Here is a 15,583-nt window from a genome sequence, read left to right as displayed (position 1 = left end):
ACATTCACTTCTAGAATTATTTTTAAAAAAAGTTATCTTACTAACATTTGGCATCTAATGATAATAATAATGATAATAATACAGTAAACGTCATTAATGTAACTTTGCAAATTTAAAGTCAATTAATAACCTCATTAAACAATATTACATAAAAAGGATGAATGATCACTTGCCAGGTTTTGGAGAGTAAAATTCAGTAACAATCAATCAATAACATCAATTAATATTAACAAAATGACATTATACAAGCTAGCCAAAAATGTAATGTGCTAGGTGTCTGAGAAGTCAAAGGTCATGAAATTCTCTACAGACGTTAATTCAGAATGTTTACCACATATTGGTAAAGGTCCGCTCCAGGTGCCACTTGACCGGCAGAAGAGCGAAGAGGCGCCGACCAAACCGTACCCTGGTTTACACGTGAAGGTGACCACATCTCCGTAGGAGTTAGATCCGCTCACGGCACCGTTTGGATGATGGCACAGTACGGGGCAGCGTTGACCTTTAGACAAAAGGGAGATGAAAAATGCATGTCTGAATTTGCGGACAGTTACTTAAGGACAGTTGAAATTAGTCACACATTTCCTATACGTAGAAAAACATACTGGTAGTCATGATACTCCAGTAGTATGACCCAGACCTGCCCACATCCGTCTAACACCTCATGGTTTGTCGTATGTTCCTCGAACGAATGCTGGGTACATAGTTGCTGTTAAACCTTGCTCAGCCAGTTCCGCTCTTGTTGCATAATGTGTGTGAATTGAATTATTTGATTCATATAAACTTGACAAATTGAATGTGTAATCCTTTTCCTATTCTAGCATCCTTTGATGGTATGCCTCAGTTGCTGTTGTGTGGGGAGTTAGTAATACATGTCTTCATCAGGGGTTATCAACATGGTACTTACCAGAAGCCGGGCAGCAAAAGCGGACTTCATAGTCCAGGCACCGGTTATCAGTTTGGTCTGCGTTAATGCACCAGAAGCCCGCGCTCGCATCGTAAGCAGCAAACACTTCGCCCGTCATGCCTGCCTCCTGCTGCGTGCCTCTAACGCGGGCCTGGATACGTGTAGGTCCCGGGCAGACCTGGCTCGGGGTCCTCTGGAGGAAGGAACATAGCACTTCCCCGTCTGCTAATCCGGTTGGAGTGTCACCACTTAGCCACGCCGTCCACCTGTCACAGGGATCTGTGATAAAGGAGGCAAGTCATTAATTTGTTATCATCAATACGTCATAGATATAAAGAATCAATGATAACATGCAATTGAATTACGTAAATGTGAATAAACACACACACACACACACACATATATATATATATATAATTAGGCAGATAAATAGACAAAGCAGACGAAAGAAAGAAAGTGAGAAACAGACAGAAACAGGGATAGCAAGAGAGATTCAATACTTATATTTACATAGAAGGGTATACATAAGGGTATAGATCCAATGTATAGAGGAACATCGTAAAATAGGAGTCACCTTTGTCGTAAAAGACGGCGGTGCTGTTGTCAGGTTCCTCACAGGTTGCATGTTTCGGGTAGCAGTCGCCGTTTGAAAAGTTGAAGGCCACACATAGTAAACTGCTGCTACACCGGTCGGCACACTGGGACCGAGAGATACCCGTCGCGAAGAGGGACAAGATGTCGTTCCCAGAACAGACCCCGGCACGCACTGTGTATCCGGCAACAGGAGTTGGGACTGCCAAATAAACACCCGAATAAGTGATACTACCTCATAGGTTGCACGAGCAAAAGTAAAGAAGTTATTCAGAAGTGACATGGCCGTCAGGACTAATGTAATTATTTCAATATTCTTCAAGAACTCACTGTAAAACCCAAAGACGTTTCTACATGCTCTTCCCGGCTTCCAACTGCCCTGCCTGTCACATGCAGCGCTCGTGTCCCACATGACTGACCTGTAATCTGGTAGACCTCATTTGCCAACGTCCCGCCTTCGCCGTCCGCCGCACACGCCGTGGAACGTCCGTACTTGTTGTAGGTTCGGTGCGCATCAGCAGACCCGGCACACCAACCGCCATCCTGTACAGCAAACACGGTAAGACCACGAGACAGTGCTACCTGGAAACACTTCTCAAGGGCGTTGGTACGTGAATGATAGTCGCTGCCGTCTAGGAGTGGATCTGTCCCCTCGAGTGTTGGAATGGCGCGGTCAGGAGTGTCGCTCCAGCAGCCCAGGCTGACGTACCCACAGCTTTCACATCCTGTGGAAAGGAGTATGCATCTCTGTAACATACGCTTAGATCTTTTAGTGGTTTTCTCCGGGAGTTGGTTGTTGTTGGTGTTGTTCTCCTAAGACGATGTGACAAACTAATCTCTGACAATATGTAAATCAATTTGCATCTTCAAGTCACTACCCTTGAAAACTCACTGAGATGCAAGTTGCCTACAATACTTGAGGCTGCCAAGTTATCTTTACGAGCAAACATCACTATGGTAGTATACATAAATGTAACAAATGCATACCTGACGTCGACAAGACCTGCACCTCACACACTGTCAGGATTCGGCTGTCTCCGGGCAGGCGAACGCCGACGTACCGTCCCTGCATCCCCTGGCACGGCACGGAGATGGACGGCTGGGTCAGGGCGATTTGATGATCACCACCACACTTGGGGTTCGTGCTGATCTGGTCGGAATCCCCGATGTGGATGTTGAAGGGGTTGAGTCGTTCAGCACAACAGTCCTGGCGGTTGAAGATGACCACGCTACAGGCAGTGTTAAAATATAAATGCAGTTATTGCCTTCATCAGAAGTGTATGTTTTGGGTTGGCCATGGTAGAGTGGCTGTGGTGTGAATACGCGTGCTTATGCACGGTTCTGGATACTTAAGAACGTTTCTGAATGTGATAAGGGTTATGTTTATTTTTTTTCGAAAACACGAAGGATTATGTTCACACGTACCTGGAAATCGTAGCAGATTTTCCGAGATCCACCCACCACGTGGAGTTGGGCGGCACGTTGCCGGTGTGTTGACAGGATCCAGCGAAGAAATCAGTATTCGTGTCCCCGTCCACGGCGCGGCCGGCAACATGACCATGGTAGTCGGAACTTTGGAACGCCGGCTTCCTCAGGGCGATATTGATAGGCAACACGACTGTCGTAGAAATAGGAATTAAAATGTTAGTTCATATGAAAGAGTAAACTCTTACTACTAGAAGATTCGGCCAGTAAGAGTATCTTTCACATGACACTCACCATCTTTCTAACTCTAGGTGACTAGATGTTCAAGATCGTTTGACTGGACAAGGGTATAGATAACTAACAACGTACAAAAATTCAAATAAAGCCATCAAAGGTATCGTGAGTTATAGTCAGTAACATGAAGCAGCTGTTTAAGAGGGGCATCATTCACAGAGGTGAAAATGTAAAGATAGCTGTCCTACCTGGAGCACAAAGGAGAACGTCTATTCTCATGCTTGGCCAGTGAGACCACGACAGTGGGTGGAACCGAACAAACCGTGTTAAAACCGGTTGAAGAAGAAGGCGTGTGACTATAGTGTTTCTGTCTCTATTGCCTGTAAACTCCTAAAAGTTTAAGAAAAACATCAAAAGCACTTGAACAGATATGTTCACTGACAAGTACTCGAACTATTATAAAAGCCTTACTTGTTTTGTATCACATATGAATTATTGAAACAGGCAGCTTTGAATTTGAAAATACACTAAAACTTGGACACAATCAGTGAATCTTACTTTCGAGCATATCTTAAGTATGCGTAAAGGCTTCCCTTTGTCAGTCAACTGAGAAATGGTACTTTAACGTCTGCTTTAAGGTATATGCTTAAATAACGTTATTTCATGCAATCTATATTATCTGTTTTCAACCTTCTCTTGTCCTTGTTCGGAGTATGTGTCCCACACGACGCCATCAGTGGTGAAGCTGAGTTTATATCTGGTCACCCACTGAGAGATGTCACCTCTTCCCTGCGTCCGTACACCTGCTACACTGATCACTGAATGCAGATCAACCTATTGTGTACCAATAGGAGAGAAAAACAAACGAAAATACGTAAATTAGGTAGTTGTAACTAATAAAATGAGCATTGACAGGATCTGACCAAGAAACCATCAAATCGTCACCAAGTCCATGTTTTTGGCACACATGATGTGAATTAAACGGATGCAGGAATTCGAAGACATAACAAGTTATATAAGTTAGCATGTAATTGTACCTGAAGCCATTGTCCATAATGATGTCCAGATGCGGCACACCATGCCGATGCAAAACGACCGACATACATAACCCCTGACTGGGAGTTTAAAACTGCCTTCTCGGTAGAACAGTCATCGTGAATGGTAGATGCGGTAATCGTGGCGGCAGCATTTTCCATGCCCGACTGCTGCACGATGCACGTGTCTACAAGAAACAGCAACACTTTACTAGAAATGACTTTCGAATTTCATGAGCAGAAACCATTGTTTTCATATCAACGAATACCTGTACAAACACACACCCAAGAGTGCAAGCACGCACACACGCACACACACACACACACACACACACACACACACACACACACACACACACACACACACACACACACACACACACACACACACACACACACACATACGTGAAATATGAAAATATTGTGCAGATTCTCGACCATGAAAGCACCTTTCCTTGGTGCTGAAAAGCCTGTCTAAGACATATTCCGGGGCATATGTAAAGACATATGTAAATGAGCATGTACTACTTACTGCATTGATACTCAGTCATGCTGGTCTCTCCGAAGACTGCGATGTCAGTGGTATCCCAGTCAATCACATTGCCATGATGGTTACAGAACACTGCCCAACCCGCTCCTATTTCTGCTGGAGACAGCACGCGGTCCCAGAGGTTCACTCCCGACAGTTCTCCACTAAACGTCTGGTTGACGTCGAATCCTCCCCCAAGAGTGTCTTGCTCCTGTCCGAGGATGAATACGCCGCCTGTGCGTACTGCCCCTCCCACTCTAAGGCCGGAGCCTGAAGCCGTCAGCACACCGTCAGCGTACAGCTGCCAGGCCCCATCACTGCTGCGCCAGGTAGTACATATGGTGTGCCACTCACCGTCCCAAACGGGTGGGTCCGCCATGTAGTTATTATCATGTTGGTTTATGTGTAACTAAAAAAATGACATGAGCTGATTAATTAGCCACAAGATTACATTATGACATTTACACAATTTTAATTTTTTTTAACTTTTAACATTCACGACAGAAAGAGATGGAAACAGGAAATTCAGAATTTACCATAATTATCAGGACAACCTGCAAACCTCTTTACATTGGTCAGTTTAAATACATATCCAGCATAAACAAGCAATGAAACGACATGGATTAGGCAGCAGAGGTTTAGTCTTCAAAGCGACTGTATAAACGTACCATAAATCCCCTACTAAAAAAGAGGAGAAGCTCGTTGTCTTGTGATGACGCTCTTGCGTAGCTGACCAAGACCATCGTATCGCTGGTGGACATGGTGGAGCGCATGTGCACACAGAGGGTAAAGCTTCTTAAGTCACTAGACAATGTGGTCTGCATTCTGGCATAGTTTTCAATGCTTCTTGGACTGGGGAAGATGATCTTCTGTGAGTCCCCTGGTACGGCAGCTGAAGAAAAGACAACATTGGACTTTTTGTAAACAAACAAATGCTTAAGACATGTGTGATAATGTATCTTAGTAGTCACCAAATATATTTGCACCTTAGAATCACAATCTACAAGATTCCAGAGGAAGAACACTCAGTGCTAATCGTCATCTACGACAGTATCTGTCCTTGGTGCTGAAATACATAAGGCATTTTTGGCGATAAAGAATAAAACTAGGAAGGCAGACATTTACTCCAGAGATGATACAGAATATTTCATTCCATCAAAAATTTTGGCTTTATATTGTGCCTTAAAACCTTTATCATATGTGACTGTTAGGTATTTTTCCTGATAGGTTTATGAGAGTTGATGACGTTTCAACACAAGATCGACGCGTTGACAAACCGATCCTCTGATAAACACAAGCTAAAACGACATGCTTAGGTTGTAAACACAGTTGCCAATATGCCACCACACCTACATCACCGCATTATTTATGAGATTCAAGCATCGTGTGCCAGACAATTGCGTATTTTTTCCAATCCAATTCTTAAGATGAAACGTTGGGATAACAGATGCTCCACACCATGACAACGCTGATGTGAAATAAATGCCGTACAGATGTCTTTACATGTACATCATCTGTTTGCACTAAATTATTCATGTGATGGGTATTTTGCAGACTTTCTTCAAAGCAATTATTTTCCCAAGGCTATTTGTCTCTTAGTAACTTACTACGGTAACACTTATGGCCTTACATGAACCCGGGTTGAAAAGCTGTTTGTGCATGCTCGATTGAAAGCCAATTAGGTACCAAGGCTGTTTGTTGCTAACATTGCTGGCGTATTGTCGTGCCCTACCTATTGTTGCCCACTTTGGGTCAGGCACACCTGTCAGAATGCATTATCCACATATGAGAACTTAGGAAAAAACACCCAGTATAATCCTAAGCCTTACACACACGAGAGACGGAAAGAACCAGAATGCCATCTGAATGAAAGTTCTTTGTATACCCCCGGATACTTGAAGTACATTCTATAAATCCTCACTACTTTCAGCTATTTGTTGTCATGAATGTGGACGGCTCGACTTTTTCTTTGCCTGGGTAATCATTGGTTTACAGCAGCAGCAAGGTTCTAGCTACATGTAGGGGCCCTGGTGGTGGAAAGAAACCTGTGTACTCTAGTTTTAAACGACTGGAGTTTCAGTTATCAGACCGACCACGTTGTGTCGAGAGACTGTTCCAGATGCTTACTGCAGTAGGTATGAAGGTTCTGCCGGTGGAGTAGGTTCTACAGACTGGCACAGTGAGGGCATGTTTTCCAGTAAAAAGACTGTTATGAGTTTCGCGTCTGATTGTGTATTGTTCTAAACATTAAATGTCAATTCTAATTGGGGGAATCGAGGAAAGTGTATTCTAACTGCAGTATATGACTGCAATATAATATTTCTACATCATTCAAAATATTCAGATCACAAAACGCTATCTGTGGATGCTCTTTTCAGTACACTTCGAATTTTGAAGAATTCACTTCGAATAGCTAGGGGTACGCAGGAAATTTTCAAGGGATTTGTAAATGTGTTTAATTCGAAGCTGTAACTAAACTATAAACTTGTTGCGTTCGTGCTATGTCTGGTGCCGTTTTAAGTTTAGGTTTTAGCTGTCATTCTCTCCACGGGCACTCCGAAAATCGCCAGGAGCTAGTGTAGGTGACATGTTTTTACTGGTAAAATCAGCAATAGATACGATACAGTTTAAACACCCCTCTTCTAGGCGCCAAGGGAAGCTGGAATTTGAAATTAACAAAAGGAACGAAATAAGTTTCCAGAGGAACCAGCTAGCTAGCTAGCCAAGCTAGCTATACATAGTCTTTCCGATTGCTATTACATGTGTATCATAGAACAGAATAAACAGCACAGGCCATTTTTATTAATGAAAACGAGATACACTTTCTACTTGACTGTACATTATATAAAGATGAACGCCAAGAGCTATTCGATACTTTACAATTAGACAAGATATGTAAGAAAATGTCAAAACAGGACATGTTTAAACACTTGATATCATGCAAGAACGAAAGTACAGTAGACAAACTATGTAATTATGTTTCCAAATGTTTCAAAAAGAGAGAAGAAAAGGCAACTAACAGTAGATGATAGGTAGTATATAGTATTGTTGTATTGTATAGATTCTTAGCACTTTGCATTAGAATATAGCGTACCAGTATGAAATACTCATGTTTTTGCATACTGCATACCCTCTTGTGCATTTAGCCCATCTGGGCAAGAACATGCAATAAAGATTCATATCATATCATTAATGAGATGACGTACAACGATGAGCACCGGAAGAAGAAGTAAAATTGCCTTACCTGAAATTTGTGTCGTTATCCGAAGCAACGTGCACGCCAGGACAATACTGGAAACACAGCGAACGTACATTTTGTCTACCATGTTTGCGTCCCGCCAGAAGTGTAGTACGTCCCTTTGTGATGTGAGCAGCGCAGCGGGAACACTATTCTGTGCGCAAACTATCAGTCAATTGACCGTGGAGGGCCTATACGCTATACGCCTAGCAACCGGATTGAAAAAAACAGAGCTCAGAGAAACGACACAAGGATTAATATGGACTATATATAATAGGTTCTATTACAGCGTAATGTGACATAATGTTATATATCTCAGTTATTGATGTTAAGAACATTAATGTGTTTGTTTCCAACTTTATGAAGTTACAGCAAAATATCTTGATATTGCCAGATGTTTGTAAGGGCGTGAGATCAAGAGAGAGACGCAGTTTTCACTTCATAAATTATTCATATTCATGGGCAATTAACTTCGTAGAAGCGATTTGCTTATTCATCACACACAATTTCTTGTGATCCAGCCTTGAGAAAAACACATCGTGGTGGCCTGCCGTATCACCAGCATTTGCAGACAGGAGTGCCATATTAGCTTTAGTAAATAGAAATGGTAGGGAAGCTTGGAGTGGCTATACATTGCTGGATTTCAAACTAGGCAGAACTGTCCTTGGTGCTGAAAACCGTTCTAAGTCCCGTGAGTAGACCTTAGTATAGTGGGCATACCAAAAGTCGGTTGTCCCAATTTCTCAATTTAAAAAAAAAAGTGAATAACACATGTGTGCTTGTTCCCTATATCCAACTTTATAAAGTTCCAGGGGTTTCATCAAATTAACGTGTGTTGATTTCCTTTTGTGTGGAGCGTCCCCAAGGAAAGGCGCCACGGGTATGCTTTTATGCTAATCAGAGATGACATCTGATGACATCATTGTATAGGGGTCATGTGATTACCCCGTCCCCCTACGTTAGTCCAAACGCCGACTCCATGTAGGACCATGCCGATGAGAATAAACAAAGAAAAGCTCACTCACAAATATGGCGTCTTTAAAGAAGACCTTCGACGCAGTGGGGTGAACCACTGCATTTTTAATTTTTACTTGTACAACCTACTAGGACACAGGACACTGAAAGTATCTTATATTCACACCAATTCCTCTCTCTGATATATGTATGGGTCAGGTGCCGGAATTAAATGAATAAACGAAACTAACATCACAAAAAGAGATATTCGCATGTTAACGTTGACACGGTTGTTCCATGTGAATTGATGTTTAAGCCGTGTTACAGGTCGTTGTCCACCACGTATTGCCTCAGGAAAGCAATCGTTCCCGCCGCTCCTTGCTGTAAAATGAATATACTTTAGGTTTTTCATTGGTATTGCAAAACATCTTCACTATAAAAAGGAATGCAGTTTTCTCTGGAACATGAAAATTACAACATAACAGATTAACAATGTGTTAATCGTAACGCGAAATAAGCAACACCCTACTGATTAAAGCTGCAAGGAACCAACCATACTTTCAAATATGATTTGGATTTAAAGGTTATACTGCCTGTAGGTATGGAAGACAGAAATATGGAAAGGCATAACTATAAAGGACCGAGCTTGACTGGAATGAGTGAGTTGGTGAGTTATATCAGTCGGTTATTAGCTGACCTTCATGAGAAAGGCTTGGTCGTCCAGGGTCAGGTCCAAGTCCAGCATGTCCACATAGTCCACGTCAATACCCACACATCTTTTCACGTCATCCTCCTGCGGGAAGAGGAGGGCGTTACAACTTATTTACTAAATTACAACTTTACGTATAAATGTTCAAAGACGACGTTTTTGTTTTCAATACCTGCACACGCTGTACACTTAATGCTTCCAATAGCATAGAGGCGTACACGCTCAATATAACACACACAGACACACAGACACACACCATGAGAGCGTTTCCCTTCCCGATGAAGTCCATGAGCTGCCCGTACAGCTGTCTCGGCGAGCTGACCGGCTTCTCCCGCAGGACCTCCTGACGAGTCAGCTGGAACGCCGCCCAGTTCTCAAAGATGTTGGTGACGTTCTGGTCCGTTATCTGAGGATGGTCGCAAAATGGTACAAATCTTATACAGGGTGGCAAAACCGTATCCAGCCAGCAATACAGCATCCGGTAGGCAAGACGACCAGATAGTGCCTTGTCTATTGAATACGGACGGGCCAGTTGGTCAAGACTTTGCCCCCCGAAAAATGTGCTTGGAGATTTGCAAAAAAGCTATCAACAGGCGTCAATCTCTTGTCAACCCCTTAACATGTATTTCCTAACACACAGCATATTGGACCTGGCGGAGTTGTTTAGTGGTACTCTAGCACAGCTAGAAACGCAAGCAATTGGATGATATCACATGTACTGACAAGGACATGCAGTGGCACTTCTAGTAAAAACCACTACGGAACCATAAGGGTAATATGAGTTTTTTTAATGAGGAGAGGGTATGCTAGTTCTGGTCTGCTCTCACCTCGCCGTTGCTATCCATGAACAGAACATGGAAGGCGCCCTCCCGAGTCGTGGCGATGTCGGCTATATCCTCGTCAGTAAAGAGCTTGGACGAACACAAAGATCTAAGATCATTCTCAAATATGATATTTCATACAGCAAAGCATATCGTTGACAAAACTGAAGGGTGCCAATCAATTAGATATTCATGTACATATTTAGCAAGACGTACATTTGTCTACTGTTTCATACTCTGGACCATACCTCCAGGAAACGGTCCAGTCTTTCTTCTGGAGGAAGCTTCAACACTTCGTCGATCTTCTCTTCCTTCAGCTTCAGCATGGTCTTGAACCTGGCGATGGAAGCGTCGTGGGTCTTCTTACTCTCCCATTGTTGTTTCGTGTAATTTCTACAAACAACACAGAAGACGAAATCAGCGTTTGGGGTATGTGAACGTATTGGAACTGTGGATTGATGACTGTTTATTTTTTATTACACCACTTTCCTTCACATACTACCCGGCGCGTGCTGGGTAACCTCGAGGCCTGTACATGTATGTCCTCCCTATCAATCAACTGACAAAACCACCTTCCACCCACCGTCAGTGAAACCGTCGTTACTTGGACATGAAATATACAAATTTGCAAGTCAGACACCCAAAGCAACACTGTTGTACCAGACATATAGTTAAAATAATGAATAATGAAAAGCTTTGTTGCAACTTCAAACAGACATTGACAAGAACCTTGAGTAGAGGATGTGATTGAGTAATGGTATTAAACCATATACTACAATGAAGTTCTACGTTCTACAAATCTAACTTTCTATCTCTACATAATAATAACCTTGCTCTCTCCGTGTCAGGTCTCTCCTTCTTGAAGTAGGGGTCCACGCTGCCCAGCTTGTCCAGTCGTGCCTGGAAGTCATCCTGGTACGGCTCACGGTCGTTCTCCGAGAACTGTCACAGATCAAGGCAATGTCATACGTCAGGGTAGCACAGAAGCAGAAGAAAGACGACGACTCGCGCTACTTTAACAACAACAACATTGCATTACAGTTCCTTGTGCAATTTCTGATGTTTTATGTTGCTTGTGAGCAGATATCATTTATGTTAAGTTGGATTTCATCAAATCGGCCTGCTGTCCACTTTTCAATGAGGTCATGATTAAAGATGTCCAGGTGAGATGAAATACATGTTGATATGTAGGTTACACGAGTCTTACCAGAAGTAGACCAAGAGTCTTCTTTCTAGTCTCCTGGTCGCCCTTAAAGCGATCCTGCTTGTATTCTGGGTAGAAAAACCGCCTGACTTTATCCTTGTCCACCTCCTTCCGCATCCGCTGGAAGAAGGTGTTCTCTTTGTCCATGGACAGCCACCAGCCTGTAGTGAAATAGCGGCCATGTGTAGAATCAAGAATCACAAAGTATATGGCTGTAGCTACATATTTCATGATTACACCATGTACTTTAGAAATTTGTGTAAATAAATAATATAATGTGACGTTTGGCTATAGATTCTCAAGAATGTGTGAATGGTCAGTACAATTGTAGCTTTGAGATTCTCTTTCAAGAAGATGTGCATGAAAACTTTGTGACGAGACACATTATACGTTTATGCATATTTTGATGTCTATATCCCGGAGACATCAAGAGTAAATGGTCTATGTAAATGGTATGTTTATAATAACGCCATGCTCACCGTCGTAGCAGTAGATGGGGAAGTTTGAGTACAGGCCTCCGTCCATGTACTGGAGATGGCCGCCCGGCAGCGTGTAAGGCTCGAACACAACTGGGCACAAAGGAGAAGATTTTACATATTCTTATTTATTTATTTTCATTTAGCACATACATACATAATGAAAAATTATACAAAATAACACGAAAGAAATAAATGTGCAAGAGCAGGAAGAAAAGCCGCAATAGTTTTCAATCTCAAATCTGCTGTGGCCATGGGTCATGAGACTAATTATAGCACGTAGTGTTAGTCATTCACGGCCACTTTTCATTTGTTGCCTTAAATATATAGTGGATACGACTGCATACTTGATCTGTTGAACAATTTCTGAATTACACACTTCCCCTATCCACAATTGCATGGTTGGGTAACATTTCCTTGACAAAAATGAAAAATGAAAGTAGAACAACAATCGCGAAAAATAAAACCATAGAAATCTAGAGTCATGATCACCTGGCGTGGATATGGACATGCGCACAGCCTCCCGGATCTTGAGCAGAGGCGTGGTCTTGACGTGGCAGTAGGTCTCCCTCCCAAACTGGACGTTATACACCACAACACACAGCTCCTTCCGGAACACTTCATACACCTGCAGAACGGGTACAACAACACGTTATACACCACAACACACAGCTCCTTCCGGAACACTTCATACACCTGCAGAACGGGTACAACAACACGTTATACACCTGCAGAACGGGTACAACAACACGTTAGACACCACAACACACAGCTCCTTCCGGAACACCTCATACACCTGCAGAACGGGTACAACAACACGTTATACACCACAACACACAGCTCCTTCCGGAACACCTCATACACCTGCAGAACGGGTACAGTACCATCAAAGTTATTACCTATTGCCGTGAAAGTAATTAAGCTTTAGCTGGGGGAAAATGAAATGAAAAAAAAATTCAGATCATTTCTCAAATGATGTTGAGTACATCTTTAACCCACCAACATGGTGGACGCTACATGACGTCATAGTCACGTGGCTGCAAACTTCCTAATAAGGAGCTAACCTGAGCAAAGGTGATGTCCTTGTCCAGCCCCAGGTGCTGCATTCCAAGCTTCTTCAGGTGTTTCTCGATCACCTGTCCGTACCAGTCGAGAAACTTGGTGCCCGGACATGCGCCGAAGTTGAAGAGGATGTCGAACATCATGCCCGCGTACTTGGTTTTCCATGGCAACCACCAACGTCCGTCTACATGGGAACGAGAGCAGTTAGAAAGTCATCAGATGTTTTGAAAGTGACATTCTGTGATAGAAGGACATTCTAAAAATCAGAAAAGTTGTGAGAACATTCCATGGACATGGTGATGGTATGCAAAACAAGTATAAAATGTGTTTGTGAACAAGCTTCAACTGTTAAAACGACAAATTAAGATATTCTCTTACCCAGGACTGTGTCGTCCATGTCCACATGTCTCAGTTGGTCCAGTACTTCTTCTGACGTCATGCCGAGTGACACCAGGCCGGCCAGGATTGCGCTTGCGCCGGTTCCCGCCAGGCGGCGGACCTGGTCCATAAGCCCTGCATCCTCAAGTACCTACAATAAATATTAGTGTTGGTTACGTATACATCATGTTGGCAACAAAGAATTAATTTTTAAATGTGATCCATACTGGAAATTCTTTGTAATAAGGACGAAATTCGGGTGTGTTGTCCGTGAGATCCTTACTGAATAAAGATTTGATTTGAAAATTCCATGGTTCTCGACTATTTTGGCTCTGGTTGCTGGTTACCAAATTTATCATAGCTCCCGAGTAGAACATCCTCTTCGCAAATAGAGGAGAGGATGTAGGACTCGGGAGCTATAATAGGTTTGGTAACTAGGCTATGAAACCGTCGCTACTTGGACATGAAATACATATCCTTGCTTGCAAGCCAGACACCCCAAGCAATACTGTTGTACCAGATAAATGTATATAATTACAACAATAACCTTGCTCTGTCCGTGTCAGGCCTTTTCTTTTTGAAGTACGGGTCCACACGGCCCAAGCAACAAGCCTTGGGGTTTTACTCTACAATTGTATTCACCCATTAAGTAAATTAGTTCTTTTAATTAATGGGTCACAGGAGTTTCCCCGTTTCTTTATGTGTAGCCCATTCTTACTTCACAGATACTTTTCGATTGTTGGTTCTGAAAGTCGCTACCGAGCTATACCAAGTACCTGTCTATCAGGTTGATACCTCAAACTAAAAAAAAAATGGTCATCGACCCTCAATTTTCTTCATCCGAGCAGTATTTACAACATATTATGAGCAATGAAGGCACACGGGTGTAATAACTACCAGTCGTATGGCTTGTGTTGTACCTGTAGGACAGGGACGTTTAGTGCAGTGACCCGGAAATACACAAACCTTGGGGAACAGGGACATCTTGGTGAATCTCGCGACTGGATCACCGCACTTCATTTTGTCTTAAATGTAGACTTAAACCTTTTTTTATGTATTTACTTAACTCCTTTGTATTATCCTTGGCCATGATTATTAACAAAAAAATCGGTTATTTGACAATCACAGAATCTACGCTGTTCAAATACATGTATAGGAGTTTGTTAGTTCATGAACACAAGGTTATGCAATCACAACAAGGTGCTGCAGAGTGTCTTTTTTGTGGGATACTAAAACATTATTCAAGAATTATTCTTTGGGCCCGACTCGTTATAGCTAGCCTGGATGCCAGACTGTTGTCAGGGCCAGTACACTGCCCAGTTCCTTAGGTAGACCCTGGGCAACTTTTACTCAGCGTCTGTGGGGGTGTCTATGGGAAAATGTCCTTGCGGAAATGTTGGCCCTGGAACCGAGGAGCTAGCCTGTATACTGGCCATGTATATAGCTGGCCCGTATACTGGCACTCAGACTAGATTGACTCTTGCTTGCACCACTACGCTGTGCTGCAGACGTACCCACCTTGAGTGCTCCGATGTGTGCGATCGTCTTGGCCCCTCCCCCTTCCAACACAAGGTTCTCGAAGGGAAAATCGTAGTTGGAGAACTTCTCCCCTCCAACCTCCGGCAGCCCGGCAGTTTTTGGCGGCGCCTGTGCCAACATCGCGTCTAGTCCCGCCTTAACCTTGTCTCCAAACGCAAGCTTACCTGCAATTAGGCCAAACGCATGCGCGAACATCGTTTAAGGTTGCCTCCCCCCTCCAACCTTAATTGTCAACCTGAGAGGAAGACAGGTAACACCGGAAATCGTGGGGCAAACATATGTTCAGTTGAAATGCTTTGTCGGCGTTTTAGATTGAATAATATTTTTTTATCATATATTTTTTTTTAATTTGCAACATTGCCTGGTCATCACACAAAAAATACTAGCTGCCACCAAGGAGCTGCTAGATTCTTAAATCTAGCTAAACGCTCCTTGATGCCACTTAGGATATTTTGTTGGGTTGACCTTTCTGACCTCCCGATTTC

General features: G+C 42.9%; 2 protein-coding genes across 2 annotated transcripts; both read right to left on the bottom strand.

Moving 5' to 3' along the window:
- Window positions 1–4,712: 4,712 nt before the first annotated feature.
- On the bottom strand, window positions 4,713–6,378 carry LOC109481071 (neuronal pentraxin-2-like). The gene is made up of 3 exons (XM_019783544.1): window positions 6,348–6,378; window positions 5,386–5,609; window positions 4,713–5,126 (listed from the first exon to the last, which is right to left on the bottom strand). Exons 1-3 carry the CDS (start codon window positions 6,376–6,378, stop codon window positions 4,713–4,715), a joined length of 669 nt encoding a protein of 222 aa, XP_019639103.1.
- A 2,084-nt stretch (window positions 6,379–8,462) lies between these two features.
- Window positions 8,463–15,361, bottom strand: LOC109481254. Its single transcript, XM_019783795.1, has 12 exons — window positions 15,078–15,361; window positions 13,560–13,710; window positions 13,184–13,365; window positions 12,612–12,747; window positions 12,123–12,212; window positions 11,647–11,804; window positions 11,269–11,381; window positions 10,688–10,832; window positions 10,446–10,529; window positions 9,875–10,024; window positions 9,607–9,702; window positions 8,463–9,290 (listed from the first exon to the last, which is right to left on the bottom strand). The coding sequence occupies exons 1-12, from the start codon at window positions 15,291–15,293 to the stop codon at window positions 9,231–9,233; spliced, it is 1,581 nt and encodes a 526-aa protein (XP_019639354.1). The 5' UTR covers window positions 15,294–15,361; the 3' UTR covers window positions 8,463–9,230.
- Between the last annotated feature and the right edge of the window lie 222 nt (window positions 15,362–15,583).

Source organism: Branchiostoma belcheri, unplaced genomic scaffold (genome assembly GCF_001625305.1).
Source record: "Branchiostoma belcheri isolate BF01 breed outbred unplaced genomic scaffold, Haploidv18h27 scaffold54, whole genome shotgun sequence".
NCBI classification, from domain to species: domain Eukaryota; kingdom Metazoa; phylum Chordata; class Leptocardii; order Amphioxiformes; family Branchiostomatidae; genus Branchiostoma; species Branchiostoma belcheri.
This window is presented reverse-complemented; position numbering and strand designations above follow the sequence as displayed.

What these genes read in the sequence shown, in the direction of transcription:
- LOC109481071 (XM_019783544.1), bottom strand. Translation starts at nt 6,378, where the DNA reads ATGCACAAACAGCTTTTCAACCCGGGTTCAT. An exon ending in GCTTTTCAACCCGGGTTCAT is followed by an intron (nt 5,610 to 6,347) that starts GTAAGGCCATAA and finishes TCTTTTCTTCAG; the next exon opens with CTGCCGTACCAGGGGACTCA. An exon ending in TTTTTAGTAGGGGATTTATG is followed by an intron (nt 5,127 to 5,385) that starts GTACGTTTATAC and finishes TCATTTTTTTAG; the next exon opens with TTACACATAAACCAACATGA.
- LOC109481254 (XM_019783795.1), bottom strand. Translation starts at nt 15,293, where the DNA reads ATGTTCGCGCATGCGTTTGGCCTAATTGCAGGTAAGCTTGCGTTTGGA. An exon ending in CACACATCGGAGCACTCAAG is followed by an intron (nt 13,711 to 15,077) that starts GTGGGTACGTCT and finishes TATTTATTGTAG; the next exon opens with GTACTTGAGGATGCAGGGCT. An exon ending in GGAAGGGAAACGCTCTCATG is followed by an intron (nt 9,703 to 9,874) that starts GTGTGTGTCTGT and finishes CTCTTCCCGCAG; the next exon opens with GAGGATGACGTGAAAAGATG.